The sequence below is a fragment of the Ciona intestinalis genome, chromosome 10 (genome assembly GCF_000224145.3).
Source record: "Ciona intestinalis chromosome 10, KH, whole genome shotgun sequence".
Lineage (NCBI taxonomy): Eukaryota > Metazoa > Chordata > Ascidiacea > Phlebobranchia > Cionidae > Ciona > Ciona intestinalis.
This window is the reverse complement of record NC_020175.2, coordinates 2,214,815-2,234,223: the sequence shown is the minus strand read 5'-3', so window position 1 is coordinate 2,234,223 and position 19,409 is coordinate 2,214,815. Positions and strand designations below refer to the sequence as shown.

At 38.3% G+C, this 19,409-nt stretch overlaps 2 protein-coding genes across 2 annotated transcripts; both read right to left on the bottom strand.

Moving 5' to 3' along the window:
* Positions 1-3: 3 nt before the first annotated feature.
* On the bottom strand, positions 4-6,789 carry LOC100184523. Its single transcript, XM_002128456.4, has 9 exons — positions 6,612-6,789; positions 4,204-6,135; positions 3,873-3,984; positions 3,348-3,502; positions 3,156-3,283; positions 2,582-2,662; positions 1,556-1,837; positions 961-1,153; positions 4-665 (listed from the first exon to the last, which is right to left on the bottom strand). Exons 2-9 carry the CDS (start codon positions 4,319-4,321, stop codon positions 217-219), a joined length of 1,518 nt encoding a protein of 505 aa, XP_002128492.2. The 5' UTR covers positions 4,322-6,135; positions 6,612-6,789; the 3' UTR covers positions 4-216.
* On the bottom strand, positions 6,789-17,594 carry LOC100186917 (somatomedin-B and thrombospondin type-1 domain-containing protein). Its single transcript, XM_002128416.3, has 5 exons — positions 17,274-17,594; positions 9,701-9,880; positions 9,198-9,294; positions 8,240-8,376; positions 6,789-7,879 (listed from the first exon to the last, which is right to left on the bottom strand). Exons 1-5 carry the CDS (start codon positions 17,506-17,508, stop codon positions 7,743-7,745), a joined length of 786 nt encoding a protein of 261 aa, XP_002128452.1. The 5' UTR covers positions 17,509-17,594; the 3' UTR covers positions 6,789-7,742.
* Positions 17,595-19,409: the final 1,815 nt, after the last annotated feature.

The following is a 19,409-nucleotide window of genomic DNA, read 5'->3' as shown; positions in this document are numbered from 1 at the left end:
TTTGGTAAACGAAGTCTTTCTTTATGCACAACAACACTAAAGTCGATTCGAATTCCATACCAAAAACACTAGGTATTTACAAGGAACAAGGTGCTAGTTCAACGCTTTCCGGGAAATTTTTCTCGGTCATCCTTGGCGTTCCAAACGGACTTGATGTATTACCCCAATTTATCATCCTGTACAGCGTATAGTCCCGCCGTAACTCGATCCAAACAGTTATAGCTTATCTTCTGTATGGAATAGATCCGGCGTGCTTCGGTTGACATCGGACGAATATGTTGGATTATTAACTTGACAATGATCAGAATCCAGTCCTTTTTCCAATACTACCGAAGGTGTGTAACACCCAGAATCCCTCGCGACTGCCATTAAACTCGTTGGAGCCAGACACTGGTTATTCTCTTTCCCAGAATATAGAGTATGTTGCGCTCTCTGAGTGTTAGTTTGGTTAAACCCGCCTTCTGCATTGACCGGCAAATACTCGTTTACTTGCCGAGGCCAACGGTTAAAAGAACTTCCGTGACCTGGTAGGTTTAAACCACAATGTACGTATCCTCCATCCTGTGGTTCACCGTCTGTGCTCTCGGAGGACACGCTGTGGTATCCGCGACTTTTTCTTCTTCCCATTGTTTCAGTTGAGGGCGGTGTCCAGTTTTCACCATAAACTGACAAAATAAAAGTGGTTACGTCGTGCTAACGCATGCGGTACCCTTTATTTCACCCAACCATGCGGGGAGAGATGCCCTGGAGAGGATGGCCGTCGAAAAAGAAAATATCCCGGAAAAAAAACAACAGCTAATTGCATTGGGAAGTATATTGCCAATTCATCGCCATATTCTAACAGAATATCACAAATGCAATTTCAGAAAAAAACACATTGTTGGCTAACATTATAATAATACCATACTATACTGTGACTTCAGTATACTATGATAATACATTCCATTTTCCATCACTTACCCATTCCAGAAGAGGCCTGCTGCTTTCCAAATCCGTATAAGAATACATCGCCTTGGTCGTCGGTTCTTCGTGTAGAATAGCTGCATTCAGCTCTTAAAGGTTTGAGACTGACAACATCGTACATTTCTGTGTTTGGCGTCCAACTCTGGTAACGGTCTACGGTCATGGCTTCCATTTCCGCCAACACAGCGTTCTGAGATTGATTAAAGTAGTAAGTTCAGTCCAAGTTTACGGAAATAGAAAGGAAGTATAGGTTCACGTTCACAACTATATAGTAAACAACAAATAGGCGGTTTATGTTGTTTGCAGTTGTTGACGTCAAACGTTGGACTTAACCTTAAGGAAGGTTTCAGTACCATTTTTTGTCAATTTATCTATATAGTAAGGTAATGGAAGATGGGACACCTTTTCATTCCATTTTCCCGTCCCATTTGATAGTTAACAAAGAACGTTCAAAGAATAATAAAACCGTATTCTCACGACTCCCATAGATCGTTGTTAATTGTTTAAAACACGATAAGGATATTTGGATTTTATTTTCTAAAGGTGTCCTTTCTTACCACACAGTACTATATACTTGTTTAACATCGCTTACCAAGCTTTTTGGAACTTCTCCTACTTTGTGCAAACTCTTGTACACCTTGTACCCGCGGTATGTGCCATAGAATAGAAGGAAAATAAACAGGACGCAACCGAGTGAAACCCCCACCCCAGTCAACGCTGTCCTGTCATGGATTTTTACTGATTTGGGTTCGTGTTGGCCCTTGAAGCAAGTCGTATTACTCCAAACACTGAAGCCGGACTTCGCATGTACTGCAGCATAATCCGGTTCGAAGAGTCGGATTCGGAAACAGAATTGCCGGGAAGGGTCTAAAGACTGTTTGCCGAAGCATATGAGTTAAATTCGTTTAAAATATAGCAGAGTAATACGTTAGATAAGATTAAAGTATGGGAGCATGGGTTAAGGCAGAACTTTTTTAAATCTAGTTTTACCAGTACTCATTTGATAATAGACAAAAAAGGTGTAATTCGTTACGGTGTAATTCGACAGTGTGCTTGCGGCTTAACAAAGTGCGCGTCAAATGGTATTAAGTGTTAAATGTATTAAGTTTTTTATGTGTTAAAACTCAGTGTAAACGAATACAACATTTTTTAGCATCGTTGTAAATAAATTGGCTAAAATATTTCATACAGTTTGGTACTGTCTTTTCTGTATACGTGGCAAAGAAACTAGCATACGCTTTCATTATTTTCCTTGCTATCGTGTATTCCTAATAATAAATAAATTTATTCATCAAAATTAACTAGGATATTACAATGTCCCGTCTTACCCCGCCTGTTTTCGAATCACTTAAATAACACCTATACGAATATCTAAATAGCTCCGCGTCATATATTTTGGGTTTGGAAATATTGGAGAATCTGGGCCTAAGTGTCCCGTCTTACCCCACACTACTATAGTTAAAGTTATGCATTGGAAAATGTAACCTAAGCTGTGCATCAAATTCTGCATTCCAAGTAATTTGAACAAGTAATGTTGAGGTTAAAGGCACATGACATTTTCAAACAAAAAATATTTCATTGGGAACCTACCGTTTGAGCTAAAATCAAAATTTCTTACCGGTGAAGCTATTTGTGTGTCGTGAATAAGAACGCTGATATTTTCTGACAAAATAGGTTTTCTTGGTGTGTAGTAATGAACCTAGCCAAAAATATGTGCATTTTAGAATACGCTATAAAGATAAAGTTATTTAGGAGAAGACTAATTTGGCACATAAAATTCAGATGTCCCGAACGTGTTTTATACAATTAAGAACGGTCTATGGAAGTCGTGAGGATACAATTTTATTATTATTTACTACAAAATGGGACTAAAAAATAGAATGAAAAGGTGTCCCATCTCCCCCCATCTTATACTATATTATCCAATAGTGGGTTAGGGTAAATTGGGACATGTTTTCGTTATTTTTCCCGTACGCGGCTCTTAAATGGCTTCGTAAACTGCTTAAAAAATGATTGTATACAAAAGGTGTCCCATCCTACCCAACATTACTCATATTTATTTAAAAGCACGCAGTCAAACTATAGTAGTGCTTTTACAAACATTATGGGTCAGTTAATATCATACAGCACACAAAATCGACCCTTTCATAGACGGAGAATGCGACATATGACTGTGACTACACAATTTGTACCTGGTATTTTAGCGTCCTCATTTCTTCTATTAGCATTTGCCCTGTTCCTAAGTTAACAGGAGCGACCGGTCGAATGAAAATTACTTCTTTGTGACGAAAAGCGCTGAATTGAGGCGGCAGCAACGTTGCTGAGATGATTTGTTTTAAATTGAATGTATTTCATGCTGTTTACAATGTCCGGGTTGTACTTACTGTCGAGTTCTGGTCTGAATTGGATTTTCTCGGTCACTTGAGTGTTGATATCGCTGACTACAGTTATGTAGTAGGTGAGTAGCGCGTTACGGAACTCGTGGCTTGCGTCACAGTGGGTGCTGTCAATCATCCGACTTTGGGGGATTTGCATCCATCTTTTACCACGAAGAAGGACGAAACGTTATGAACTGAGTTAGCGGTTTGAATGCAGCTTACTGTATCCTCGCGTGGACGGAAAACGACAGTCGTTATCACACGGGTGTTCGTACACCTTATATGCCAGTTTACCAGTTACCATGTATGTTACTTTGTGGGTACTTATTTTTTTATGCATGACTAATAATTTGGACAACCCATCAGTGATCTCTGGGTTAAAGCAATTGCCGTTAAGTGTCTTTCCCAAGGGCACATATACTACGCCCACAATGGTAGCAGTGACGAGTCTTGAACTCATTACATCTGGGTTAGAGGCAGGCGCGCTAACTACTTTGCCACGGCGCCGGTTTAGCCAGTAATGCGACTTACTTCAATGTGCCCTTGCTCCTGTACAATACGGAGAAGTTGTTCTCCCCTGGAAATCGATCCCAGACGACTGTATGCCGCAGCATAACCGAATCCACGCGGACGTTCCTGTGACCTGAAACGAAAACGACAACCACACATACATACTGTTGATGTGTGTTCCCAATATCCTCCATATAGTCGCGCATTATTTTTCCAGGCATAAATGCAATATAACGTTTTGTTCTGCTTGATATATAGCCAATTTACCACTACATTATAGACATTACAATACCTATTTATTGACAAAGGGTGAACAGATAGTGAAATTGTCTTTTTAAGAACCGGTGTTTACCTGTAATTGAGTTTTTCGTTCGCAAATGTGTTTTCTCTCCGTTTTTCGTATGATGAATATGTTTGCTCGCCACTAAAATACTCACATAAACAACTACGAACATTGCAACTCGCAACATAATGACTGAACAGAAACCCCTATAGTTGATTTCAATGCAAAAATACTTTAAACTATATTTGTAAAAAAAACTCGTACAGAAAACGCTTCTTTTCCTTTCGTTTCAAATACATGTAGCTATACTTGGCTTATAAGCATTGATAGTTAAGCATACCGGACAAAACACGAAACATGTTCAGCTATTATGCAGTACATTGCCTTGCACACTGCACACTGTTTGATCTCATTAATGAGCCCTCGTTCCTATATAACTATAACTTCCCTCTCTTCCGAAGCAAAACTTAAATTTGTTTCATAACTGCACCAGCACGGGTTGTGACGAAGCACTTCCTTCTACATGGCTAACCCCCGAACCGAAACTGTAGCAGTTTTTCCAGCAGCAAACCGCACAACGCGATATAGCGAATTCACTCGTTAATTGTTCTCTCGCCGCTTTGTCCGAATTGTCGATCCACATCCGCATTCAAATTAATTGGCAAGTCGTTTATCACTCGCTGAAACGACATCTATACTTGAGTTAAATTACAGTACCAGGATTAGGCGAGTACCCCATTCCTGACTACTAGTTCCCCGCAATACTTAGGCAGGGAACGTGTACCAAAGCCTTAACGCTATTCTTGGTATTCAATTACTGAGAACACGCTCACCAACGTCGACAACATGTTTATTCAGAAGACTGCTTTATAGGAAGTGACAAATAGCGTCATATTGCAGACACGCAAACGAACACAACAATACTACAAAACGTAGCTTGTTTTTCTTGATGTAATTTCTAGATTCTAGCTTGCAAATGCAACATACACGTGCAAGGTTAACTTTGTCGGTTACCAGGGTTCCATAAGAGTAGGGTGGGGGAAGATGGGACACCTTTTCATTATAATTTCCCGTCCCATTTGGTAGTAAACAAAAAACATTTAATAGAATAAAAACCTTATCTTTGCGACTCCCACAGGCTGGTGTTACTTGTTTGAAAGATCAGGATATTTTGATATTATGTGCTAAAGTTGTCCCATCTCCCCTCACAGTACTATATTTTTTAGATTGTAGATTGATGCTTGCAAATACAACATACAAGTGCAAGCTTAACTTTATGGGTTACCAGGATTCTATTTTAACATTACGTAATTTCATGCGTCATTGCGTCAATATGCATATAGACATCAACAGCAGGGGTACTCATTTTCCCCAAATGATTTATTGCATCGTTGTTTGCATCATATAACTTTGTTAGAGGTATCTTCCAATGAGTAATTGTTGGAAATTTTGACAACGTCTGCTTAATTTTAGTACGGTGGCCTCTTGTAAACTGTCCGTACCATATTACTGTAGTTGTAAATATACAGTACTGTAGGGTAAGATGGACACGTTTAGCATATGATATCCAAATATATCCTGATCGTGTTTTTAACAATTAACAAATGGTCTATGGGAGTCGTAAGGATGCGGTTTTATAAATTTTTGAATGTTCTTTGTTTACTACTAAATGAGACGAGAAAATAGAATGAAAAGGTGTCACATTTTCCCCACTTTACCATACAATTTTACTTGACAAAAATAAGACATGTGCCGTGTGTGGTTTGTTTTATACAATGGCATATTTTAACAGGTTGGAAAATGGAAGCACAAAGAGGTCCGGACTCAGTTCATTGTTCAATATTACCCAACCATATTAAAAGCTGTGACGAATGGGTTTCGGATCTGAAACAGTCGGTCGAGCAGGTCAAGGTAATGTAAGGTTGAAGTAATTGATCGATTACCGCCGTTTGGGTATGTACATTTTGTTGACAAATGGAAACGGCAACAAGCAAGGTGATCCTGGAATACAGAAATTTTATCGGCAATTTTTAATATACGTTCTACTGGTGCTACCAATATAAAATTTGGGCACTGTATTAACTGGATAGACCCTAGCGGTACTGATTCTAAAATAAATTTTAGTGATTCGAAAAAGTATTAAATGTGAGTATTAGTATTTCTTATAAAAACATATGTATAAGTACATTCTACCGATCCAGCCTTTGCCGATCAAACGTCATGAATGGAACCCATGGCTCGCGAAATAAAACATATATAGTAGTGTGGGAGAAAGATGAGACAACTTTAGCATATAATATCCAAATGTCCTGGTCTTTTTTAAACTATTAACAACGGTTTATAGAAGTTGTGAGGATACGGTTTTATAATTATTTGAATGCTTTTGTTTTTTGCCAACTTGGATGAGAAAATAGAATGAAAAAGTGTCTCATCTTTCCCCACCCTACTTATCAATAAAAACTCACTACCGTGCCCACTTTTATTACACAGCCACAGTAAGGACTATTTTTACACAAGGTTTCCCTTCTTTGCAGAAAAATGGAACTAATCCGAAAAACGGAACTTCCGCTATTTACGGAATGCTCTCGATGGTTCCAAGCGACGGAATCGTGGATAATTTTCTGGTTGATCTTTTCGACGAAATCTACAAAACCTAGAGCCACCATTCATTTAATTTAATGCTGTAATCTGCAATATGTCATTCATGATTATCGTAATACATGTACAGTTGTACAAGATCATATAGAATCAAGAAAAAAAACAGAGATATAAAAATTAATCTTGATTTTACTTTATAACACTTTAATTTATCAAAAAAAAAGAAAAAAAAAAACAATTACAAAAATTGTGATTTTAAAAAAGGTTTTAGCTGCAAGCAGACACAACAAGAAAAAATATATGCTGAAATCGCGATAAAAAGCATTATAAGAGTGTTTCAGACGGCACGAGTGGGTGTGTGGGTTTTTCCACATAGCAACGCTTCAGCAGCGTTTATAGTCTAAAAGTAGAACTTTTTTCTTGTTCTTTAGGATTGTTTCATGAACTTCGCTTTACAAAATAACGAAGAATTAAACCTGCTGGTGAAGATGCAGTTTAAAAAATTACCCATAGAACAGAAAATGTTGGCGACCAACGACCTATAAATTTACTAACATACACCCATATTAGCGAATCATTATAAAGCCGCTAATGTCCGCGAAAAAAACGAGGTAGAACAGCCAAAGAGATAACTTATAAATTCGTGTTATTTTACAATAGTGGTACAATGATATCTCTCGATTTTCAACCATACTCTACTACCACCTAGCGGTAGCAAAACATATATATTTCGCCGCTCATTTCAAAAATGCATTCATTATGAATTCCTTAAAATGCGGCAAAGATTGAATCGTCACAGTCGATACATCGAGCGAATAAATATGAATTATGACCAAGCAGTGACGTGAAGTGAGACGTACAATTATACTACTAGCTTGAGGCATATATCTTTGTTACTACGAACATGCTGGACGCTGACTCAAAATGATTCCTGCGATCGTGCGTGAGCGACCTATTTAAATGAGACTAGTGTTGTCAGTTTTAAGTTTTCAGCGTGTCTGTGGTTGTGCTCAAACAAAAATAAAGTCTTTTCCCGGATTTTCTCCACATCTGCAGTTCTCTTCCTTTTCGCCTTCGCTTTCCCATGTTCCGTGGCACGGACGACCAACTAGCGACCTCCAGCGACTGCGGACCGCAGTATAAGAGCCTGGAAAGTTATACAGTATCATGAAAGAACGTACGAAGTCTATATGTTAATATATAGTACTGTAGGGTAGCCTACGACGGGACACCTTTAGCACTTGACATCCAAATATCTTGATCGTATTTTAAACAATCAACAACGGTTTGTGGGAGTCGTGAGAACACGGTTTTATAAACCTTTGAAAGTTCTTTGCTTTCTACCAAATGGGACGAGAAAACAAAATAAAAAAGTGTTCTATATTCCTCCACCCTACTATATGTTATAACTTTAATTACGTAAAAAGGTGAACAACGTTTTTGAAATATACGCTTTTGGTTAATGGAAATAGCGTTGCGTAAGTTACAAGTTACTGTAGTCATTTACCGGCACAGTGTCCTTCCCTGTCCATAGCAGTGTCATGGCATTCCGCACAAACCAAGGAACCGATCTTTAATACGTGGTAAGGTGATGCATACCGGCAGTACCAAGCAATAGATGATATGCGGTAATGCACGCAGTAACTGAAAAATATAAAAACAAAATTTTGGCTGAACATTGGCAAGTATTTAAGCTAATTTGATAAAACAAATAATTACATGAATACAGTAGGGTGGGGGAAGTTGGGACACCTTTAGCACATAATATCTAAATGTCTTGATCGTGTTTTAAACAATTAACAACGGTCTAGGGAAGTCGTTAGAATACTCTTTTATAATTCTTTGCATTTTATTTGTTTACTACCAAATTAGGCGAGAAAATAGAATAGAAAGGTGTCCCATCTTCTCCCAACCTACTATACATATACATCTCTATATAGTTAATATTCCCAAATTTTAACATTGACGTTTGTAGTACATTGTGTTCGTTGACATTGACGTTTGTAGTACATTGTGTTCGTGCGCCATTACGGAAATACAATCACAAACATTTGTTACGCATTTTGCTTAAATCACAAAACAATTTGTTCTCGTTTTTAAAATTATGTTTATAATGTTGTTTAACAGGTGAATACATTTTTATAGATTCTATCATATCAACAAGAACAAGCTGTATATAAAATCCTGTCAAATTTAGTTCTATGGGGTAAGATAGAATACGTCGAGCACATAATATAGAAAAATATCTTGAGTGTATTTTAAGCAATAACAGCGGTTTAATGAAACTGTGGGGATGAGGTTTTATTTTTTAAATGATCTTTGTTTACTACCAAATCGGTCAAGAAAATGGAAAAGTGTCCTATCTCCCCCCCATCCTACTATATGGACGCTCTTTAATGAAATTAAGCCACTGGTTTATGAGAAGTGCACGAGTACAAGCAAAACATGCATTATCTTTCACATACCTGTCTTTTTTAACTTTTTTGAGCACACTTGGACGTTCGTATTTGTCACGTACATTCCTCTTTCGGTTGTGATACGATGGCAGAATTTGGGCGATTTCTAAGAAAGTAAAATCTTAGTTATAGTGGGGTGGGGGAAGACGGGACACTTTTAGCACATGATATTCAAATACCCTGATCGTGTTTTAAACAATTAACAACGGTTCATGGTAGTCGTGAGGGTACGTTTTTTTTTTATTTCTTTGAATGGTATTTGTTTACTACCAGTGGTCATTAATGGAATGTCTAAATTGTCAGCCCAACATAAAAACTATCACCTACAAATCTACATACGTGAAAACTCGTAAGCGGGCACGAGATGTATGAAACAGAACACCCGTGTTATATGGACTGTCGATTTCCCAAGCACGCTTAGATAAATTAAGTTACTTTTATTTATTCTTAATCAATTATGGGTGTTGTTATGTATGATAGATCCAGAAAAAAAATAATATTAGAACTCCTACCTTTATTACGACATCTATCGTTGTTATGGCGGCATGCCTTTGTTTGTCTGCGTTTTCCACATTCCTTTCCACCACCAGATGGCGGTATATGCACTTCTCTCCTTCGTTCTGTCATTCCCAATCCACACCGAGCTGTGCAATGACTCCAATGGCTCCAGTATGTCATAACGCAATCTTGAGCTGCAAATTACAATGATATATTGATTGTACATGCGAACTATGCAAACAATTTAGGATGCAAACAAATCTACACGTAAGTCGTGATTTCGAATGAATTCACACACTTCACATGTGCGCGCAATAACATATATTTGTATTAAGCTTTTCAAAAAAGGGTCATTTCAAAATAATTTTTTTTGGAATTTTTTAATTAATAGCCCTTTCACCCAACAATGCAAAAAATAGTTATTATTTTTATGTCGCTTGTTTCAATATTTAATTTCGAATAAAAACAAGATCGTTCGTTAAAGAATAATCCAAATTTAAATGTATAGTTGTGTTTATATATCCGTTTTAAATGGAGAAAATTTTTACGCTTTAAATAGAAATTTTGGAATGTTGTTGTATTTTCGTTCCGGGTCGCATGCGGGGCAAACCATTGATAATTTTGAGCTGTAGTTACCAAGCTAATCGCTTGGCAATTGGCCGCAACGGACTCTACGGTGGCAAACGTATGCCTCACACGAGGAACATACATTTTTCTCCGATAACTGAGTACATTGTTTACTGCAAACATGTCAAACGGTCTTGGTTTTTGAAAAGACAAAGACTGAAACGATGTAAACTCCTCGTTTAAAAGCCATTAAAGTTTATAGACGCGATAAATTGAACACAATTGCTGTTTATTATTTTTAAATGATTCTTTGATTTGGTGTGGCATATTTAGTGCCCTAAGAGGTGCTGCGCTTAAAACAACAAAGGCCGCCCAAAGTTTACTCTGGCCTAGGGGTAGCTGCCTAAGTCCGGCACTTGAGAATGGATTAAGGTTATCTCGAGGGGTTTTGTTTGCGCTTTAATAGCGGCTTCGCGCACGGGAAAGCTGAGAAGCAAGTACACAAACGTGTGCGTGCGGCTGTGCGTAATCACAATCGTTTTCTTCTTTCGCACGCAGCGGAAATCGTATTGGCGGTCCCAGACTGCTGTTGGTTTAGGGACGAACTCTTAACGACACGAGAGGCAGATCTCAGTAAAGGAAAAAGCAAAACACTGCTCAGAATACACGGAGTGGTTTCGCAGCTTCCAAAGACCTCGAATTCAAATGTGTTTGATCAGGATCCAGCTGCTTGTGGGCTAACGAAGACAAATCGTCGATCAAGTTCACCAGCCGTGAACTCCCATTGCCCATCTGTTTTAATTGGCCACCCGCACTGCTGTACTTCGAGTGGGTCGAAAGCGCTATAAACGCCATGTCGGAACCGCAAATAAGATTATATACTTTGATCGCGATTTTATAGATGTCAGTACGAAACCACGTCGTGCGCTGTTTATGTATTTAACTATTTGGTTCTTATTCGGACAGTGTAATAAATGAATCGTGAAAACACCTTTTACCAAGAATACAAATTAAACAGCTTATCCTTAGATCGCAAAATTGACGTGTTTGTTTCACTAAGCCCAAGACAAAAGCGGTCGGGTTAAAACTACTGGCGTTTCTAATGCGACGGAATCGCGGTTGCGAAAACAAGGTCGTCACAGCTTATCTGCAACGTGATGTTTATACGCAGCGCTTACGTCATTCTTGCGTCATCGATTTATATGAATGCTCCTTTGAGCTTGGGTTGCAGATTACGTATTGCGGTGTGTGACTGGATGGTCCCATTTAAATGGACGCATTCATTCGGTGTGTAAATGTTCCGCTTGTAAACAAGTACGGTCTGTTGACTTTTCAGTCAATGACATCACATTGTGCTTGATTTCGGTCTTGGATTTTTACACTTTTTAAATTCAGACTATGACGATTGTAGTTACTGCTGGTAACAAACAATATACAATGTGATCAGTTCTTACTAAAACATATATAGTAGGTTGGGGCAAGATGAGACACCTATTCATTCTATTTTTTTGTCTCATTTGATAATAAACAAATAACATTCAAAGAACTATAAAATCGTATCCTAACGACTCCCATATACCGTTGTTAATTGTTTACACTATCAGGATATTTCGATATTATGTGCTATTTTTGGATATTTATATGTGTTAGCTAAGCGGAAGTGGGGCTCGTGTGTTTTACCGCACGGTAATGATTAAATAGTTACAAATATATCACATTATCCTCTTGGTTTTATCGGTTAATATTCTCTCTCCACAGCACTCGTTAAACTATTCGTAAAAATCCTATTTGCGGGCGTGTGTAGTTAAGTTATGTTTGCCTTTGGAGTCGTCTTGCTTATCGAGCGTGGTTTGGAAATCCGAGGCCGCAAATTCGTCGTCGATCGCGACCGGAAACCGTGGTCGGGAATGCGGTGTTCGGTGCTTGGAAAACTGGAATCTAGAGCGGAGGTGGTGTATGGTTTCTAAGGCTGTAAAACTCGCGCGTTTAACCTTTGTTTAACGACCGCGGCAAATTTGCCGGACCTGTTAGGAGGCGAATTACGAAAGACTTGTTGAGTTATGGGCGCAGTTAGAATACTGGAACGTAACCGGCTAATTTTGGAAGCATCATAAATCACTTCACGAGATTGGGCTATGACGTCATAGAATATACCATAATCGAAACTGTTGCTATAGAAACACTAGGAGTTAATTGGGGAACGATTGAAGTAAAGGTCAAATAACTTTAGAGTTAGGTTCGTCTTACGTCACATTTTGTGGTACAGAAACAACTATAAAATCTAAGTATATTTAATTAGTTAAAATATATAGTACAGTGGGAGAAGTTGGGACACATATATTGCCCAATATTTCTAAAATAAAAATATATGTTTTTGGTGCTACCACGAAATAGTACCATCATTCCTTTATTAATTGACACTATGCATACATTAGTTTAAATAAAAATAGATCAAACATACGAACACTGCTACACTATGTTTACTATTACATTTTCGGATTATATAAAATGAATTTTTAAAAACCCTTTTAAAGATCGCAAAGTTGAAGTAGGTAATGAACTTTTAACATGAATCAGTGAAAACATTTACTTTCTTCTTTTAATTTAAAATCTAATCTTTACAAATTTAAAAACAACCTCAGAGACAATAAGAAATGGCAGATTTAAATAGCAGTGTTGTAGTAATCCTTGGTGTTAGTGTGTTTGTCTAATACACCCGTTTTACGTGTATGAGCATCTTGTACTTAATTATGAATGATTAACCGTTGTACAAATGCCAGTAATCTTTACCTGTTCTGTTTGACAACCGTGTACGGTTGTTGCCCAAAACATTGGAAAGACACTAATGGTTTAAATGAGACCTGTTAGTGATTCTGATCTGAGTGTATAGTACTGTGGTGGGAGATGGGACACTTTCAGCACATAATACCCAAATATCCTGATCGTGTTTTAAACAATTAACAACGGTCTATTAGAGTCGCAAGAATGCAGTTTTATATTTATTTGAATGTTCTTTGTTTACTACCAAACGTGAAGAAAAAAAAACGAACAAAAAGGTGCCCTATCTTCTCCACTCTACCACATCAAAGCATCACTGTATTGACGTAACAATGCGCGATTGTATCTACATATAAACATATGATGTGTTGATAGTACTTTGTTTTCAGCTAAGATAAAGTTGTTGTTACGTTTTAAATTGAAAGCAAAATAATAGCCTTCAAATAAATCTGTCACACTGCGCAGCAACCATGTTGTATCCAAACAACGCAAACCGTAATTATATGATCAATTTAAATCCTATATGTTTCTGTCGTTCATGGTGGGCCAGCAGCTTTGAAAATGACGTATGAATCGGCTTTCACAGTCTTATCGTTGCAGATATTTTTTAATTTTTTTTTTTTGCAAGAAAATGAGCAAACTGTTTTTAAACCTATTATAAAATAAAAAAGGATAGGCATTTGTCATATGTTTTGTGTTTGCGTGGTAAAAATATACAACTTTTACAGTATTGTTGTCTATTATAGACATAGATAACTTGTTTATATACACCAAGGTCGCAAATCTCGGTTGCTAGCGACATATTCGGTCATCGCTGTGTCGCAATACGTCACAGAAGGTTAGACCAAGTCAAGTGGAACGACATGGAAGTGAATGACGTCACGACAGGGGTTATTCTAGGCCAGATAATATTTTTCTCACGGATCGCCCATGGCGGAAAGGAGGGCATTTTGCTTGAAAATTGTTTTCAAGGTTTTTACACGTGTTTTGGTGGGTAACGTAAAAGGAGAAAATCGCGGTCGGTTCATGGGGAGAAATTTGATGTACGCTGCATCGGCGCGTGATTTAACACGTTGCTTAGGTGTGCCGCGAATGTTTCATTAATTACTAATCATTCATAAAAAGCAAACACATCCAAACGATCCAAGTGTACCGTGATCATAAACCCTTGTATGTTCAAAGCTAAGCTGCAAAGAATGAGTGCTTATTTACATTATGGCTTTCATTACATTTTATGTGTTTGAACACTAATATCGTTTTGCTTGAAATCTCAACAAAAGAATTTGATAACTTATCAAGATATGGGTTTTTACGCAGTGGTGGTCGCGGAACTCTGGCGTCAGTGTTGACGTCGGTGGTTCTCCATAAACAAAATGTTGGGCTAATGTGAACGAATGTGGTTTAGCGAGGAACAATTTGAACGCACTGGTTTATGCTTACAATAGTCGTGAAAATTCAAAATACTTTAAATTACTAAAAGGACTTTTTCTGGATATTTCACGTAGATATTGGTTTCCTTGTGCAACAGTATAATTGATCGCCTGGATACTGTTATATTGCGGCTATGCTTGAGTTCGTGTAGGTTTTAAAACAAAACACCGATATTATAAAACAAGCGCTAATAGAAACCAAATTTGCGGCAAGGAAAAACTGTGGAAAGATCGGCGACGTGCATGATAAGCCCGGGATGGAGGGCCCTCAATCTAACCGTTGACGTACATTGATAAACGCGGATGCTGATCACTGGCAACTCGCAATAAGGCGCGCCCAACCCACGAGGGAATTTGAAAGAGTTTAGGAGCCCAACGCGATGCAAATTCTCCACATGAAGAATTCCGTGTCTAATCCATAAATCCGGTACTTTAATCCGGGATTTTATGCGCCAGGACACTCCCGGACGATAATGCAGGAGATGGTTTTGAATAAAGCATATAGCAACAGCAAATACAGCGTTGTCGCCGTAACAGCTGACGAAGTACAGCAACTTAACCGCAACAGTCCCTAGAGGGTGGCTTAAAGTACGCCGGTAGTTCAGTCCACGTGACTTAACTAAATACAATTACCCTGCTCCCATAACGGTGCAATCATACGCTTTAAATCGTATATTAAAAATGTAGTAATAGGCCAACAACGGTGGGAATCCTAAAGGTGGACCGACCACACAATTTCAATTTTTGATGCTTTCTAGCTTTCCAAAACCTTTGATGCTACCGACACGCGAAGAGGTTATTTATTAACTGACCATCGATGCGGAACTTCTCCAGAGAGCTGTATTATTTACGAATGGACGATCACGTTGCCTAAACATTGTCATATACTTATATGGGAGCAGAAAACAATCTATTCGGGATAGAACAGTTCTTACATCTTTTTGAATGTTTAATTATAGTAGGGTGGGGGAAGATGGGACACCTTTAGCACATAATATCCAAATATCCTGATCGTGTTTTAAACAATCAAGATGTTCAGGGAGTCGTGAGGATATAGATTATATATAAAAAGGTGTCCCATCTCCCCCCACTCCACTATATAAAACACAACACAATCTATGGTCCAAATGCAGGTAAAGTAAAAGCGTCCCTTTATGTGTTAGAGCATGACGCCCTCTATAAGAGGGCGCCATGTGTTAGAGTAATGCTTAGAAAGTCATATTTTTTGAAACCCTGGTATTTCTCACTCTATGTCCAAAAATCTTAGGCACTCCCTAAACACACGAATGTGTAAGCATCTGGGCATCGTCAAAATGAGAATAGCGAAGTAATCGATTTTTGTAACTGTAGTCAGTGTGAAACAGACAGTCTGTCAACACCTGTATTGAGCTGAAAGTTTTTACCGTATTTCTCGTGGAATGTATGGGCGTGTGGTGAAACTGTATAATCCTGACTCGTAAGAACCAGTGTTTTGTTCCGAAATCAAAGGAAAGGCCCAGCACGCGTATTTTATTCGTATTCTAACCCGCTGTATGGGAATTAAGAGCACAATAGCCGGAGATTGTTCCGGCAAAACCTACAATTTATTTTGGGTGTTTGGGTATCAGGTAACGCCGTCGTTTTAGTTCGGAAAAGCGCGCTTGGGTACAAAACTTTAGCTTGGGTACAAAACTTTATCACTCTGCATTACGGGCCGTTACGGAATTAGATTACAAGTTACAATGATTGAGCGTATATATACTGAATCGAAACCAAAGCTTTATTGGAATTTGTTAGGTTTGAATAATTTAAGCTGCGTTTGTTTAACGGGAGAGCTTGTTTCGAGCGATCAGCGCAATCTGGATAAGTGCTCGCATAGGCTAAGCGTGTTCGGTTTCAATAACGAACGCACTTTCACCTTTCGATCTTTACCGGGTCATGGACCCTAGCGATTACGAGGGCGCCCTACAACAGAATTCAATCGCCGTTACTTTGAACTATTGCGCAACGGGCTCTGATCACGTTTCTTTTCTTTGTAGCGACCGCACCGGGTTGGCAAGAATGCCAACTAACAATACGGCATACGGGATCGGTAAATATCACAATTGATTGAGGCGTCTGACTAAACCGGAAGACGAGTACGGCTGCTTTGGACTGCAGTATATTCTCGCAGGCAAAGGTTATGTATGAATAGGCGCTAAATCCATATCGCTTTTATCTCCCGCGCACTCTACCTTTCTCATATGTCATCGTTGGATCACTGACGCAAATGGTAGAGGATATGATTGTATCATATAACAAGATCACTGTGGGCGGCGAATACAATTGACTCAGAATATCAACACTTATTTTAACTATTATTGCCGATGGGTATTATACACAAAACACGATACAAAATGTTTTAAAAAAATAAACACATTTTTAGATAATTTCAATCTGTTTTCGCTAACTTTTTGGTAAACCGCTAGCTCTTAACACATTTTAATCTGTTTCGCCTCTACCAATTAATATAGATACAGTGGGGTGGGACAAAATGGGACAACTTTAGCACATAATATCCAACTATTCCGATCGTGTTTTAAACAAGTAACATCAGCATATGGAAGCCGTGACAATACGGTTTTATAATCCTCCAAATTTCCTCTGTTTACAACCAAATAGGACAAGAAAAAAAAAGAATACAAAGTGTCCCATCTTTCCCAAACCTACTCTATAGCTGTATATTGAAACAATATATTCAGATATAGTGGCTGCTTTACAAATCTCTTAGCTCGGTTTTAGATTAGTGTTACTAAATAACACAAACAATTACGAATAGACCAAGAACCATTACCTCGTGATAAGCAATAAGACTCGTAGTCGCTACAACAATCTCCGGATTTTTGGCAGTATTCATCACAGTAACAAACTCGTCCGTGTCTTCCGGAGGATCCGTAACTGTACTTGCATCCCGTGCTCTTCCCGCTGCAGCAACGTCCTATGTCTTCACATCCAGCTTCTGCATCACTGATCAAAGTAATGATCATACACACACTGCACACGGCAGCAAACGCATAAGTTCTGTACATTATTTCACTGCTGGGCAAAAGCAACCAGCCCTTTTGCGCGTTGTTTTAAAGTCCTTATCTGAAGAAAATCAGCAAGGTCGTTACGCTCATCCGAGTCAACCCAAAAGCATACTCGAAAAACAAACGGTTTAATACAAACGCAATCGAGTATACACAAGAGCTGATAGGTAAATATGCCTTTTCGGAATACGTTCGCTCACGGGGAACGGTCACACAGCTATTTATACGCTTCTTATGACCGCGTACTGTCCCGCAGCATTACTGTTTGTCCATTCATCTATATTACCCCAGCATCGCAACGCAAATGATCGAGCAGAAAGCCTCGAGAGCCGTGAACCCCGAATTCGTCTGCTTCGACCACGCAATGACAGATATTCTCAATGTTTGCGTAATTTTTACGATTTATGGCAGCCAGGAATAGCACACAATAAGTCTCGCTGCTTCGCGTATAAACTGCATTCCAAAATCTGACCTACTTTTTAAAATATGATTTTACCCTGGCTGTCCATATTTTCGTTTTATAAAACTGTTTCAAGACTTTTTTACGCTTCTTAAGTACATCGTAACCCCTATAACAGACACTCATATAAACGCATTTTTACGCAGCTTTTTTTAAGGTCGTAATCTCAAAGTGAAATTAAAATACGTGCTGGCGTGGTGTTAGCCGGGTAGTTATAATTAGTAATTACTGAAGCGCGTGCTGGTAATTGACCCTTCTCATACCGCAGTTATTACCGGACAGACTTATTAAATAAATAAACAAAGAATTATCTTACTAGTAAGTTTACCAATAGAGCCACAAGCTTTGTTCTGTCGGGGTAATCGCTTTATAACACCACGGCTACTATAGCCTTGTTTACCAATTCGTAAACGTAATAATTAACGTGCCGGTACGGTTTAGGCTTAATTAGATAAATAAACAAATTAAAAGGCTAACACGCCACGTTTTTTAATCACCACCACTTAAAACTCAAAGAGTAAAAGAGATGCGGGTAAATTTTTCAGACACACCTTATCTGCAAGCTATTTTTTACGAATGCGGGTTTTTATACGAATGCAGGCGTTTTTTTTCTGGATTAAACTTTTTCTCTTATCTTTTGCAAAACCTAAACCTTTACTGTAATTAAATGTTAGAATAAGTTTCTAAACGTATGCGCCTCTCTCCTGTCCTTCCTTCGAATGACCGGACGTTTCAGTGAATACACAGGCCAACGGAGGCAACACTCTCGCTTAGATTTGCACAGGAAGAAGTCTGACAGACGAGAGAATGAACGGAAGGTCTTCAGCGGTGCCTACTGCCTTGATTCAAAGGCGGACAGCTTCCTTTCTGGCGGGATTTCCGTTGAAGATTACACGTATCATGTTTACACAGCATGCGCAAGTTTTATTCAGATGTTTTAAAGCCACCGACACGCCAAACATGAACATCTATACAGCCTTATAATCAAATAACTTAATTATTGACTCGGAGATTTGTCTTTCAAAAAAAACTGGACGAACGGTTTATTTTTTTTATCGTTTATAATTCCTAAAGCGGATTTTATCAATCTCTTATAAAACAAAGGATTGCAATTTTAACAATTCTTCAGGTCATGCCTTTTGTTTAACAGTCAGCGAATTCGTAACTGATATTGTTTTAAGCAATTTCATTAGGGTTGGGTAAATGCTTTTAAATCCATGGCCAAAAACGCAGAAGTTTTACTAAACGAATACGGTTTCCAAATAATAAAGTTTTAAAGCATTTGTTACAAGAAATCATTTAAATTGGATAAGCGACATGTAATGTGCTTCAACTAATTACATAGATACAAATATGTGTATTAAACTTTCACGGTTAATGTTTTACCAAACATATGTTTGTCGCAGGCTTATATGTTGTTTTTAATGTTCAGTCGCGCCAC

Excerpts from the sequence above, each read along its gene's own strand:
- LOC100184523 (XM_002128456.4), bottom strand. The coding sequence starts at position 4,321 with ATGTTGCGAGTTGCAATGTTCGTAGTTGTTTATGTGAGTATTTTAGTG. Across the intron at positions 3,503-3,872 it reads AGGAGCAAGGGCACATTGAA|ATGGATGCAAATCCCCCAAA; the intron begins GTAAGTCGCATT and ends TCGTGGTAAAAG. Across the intron at positions 3,284-3,347 it reads ATTCAGACCAGAACTCGACA|CAACGTTGCTGCCGCCTCAA; the intron begins GTAAGTACAACC and ends AAATCATCTCAG.
- LOC100186917 (XM_002128416.3), bottom strand. The coding sequence starts at position 17,508 with ATGTACAGAACTTATGCGTTTGCTGCCGTGTGCAGTGTGTGTATGATC. Across the intron at positions 8,377-9,197 it reads AAAAAAGTTAAAAAAGACAG|TTACTGCGTGCATTACCGCA; the intron begins GTATGTGAAAGA and ends TATATTTTTCAG. Across the intron at positions 7,880-8,239 it reads CAGGGAAGGACACTGTGCCG|GCTCTTATACTGCGGTCCGC; the intron begins GTAAATGACTAC and ends ATAACTTTCCAG.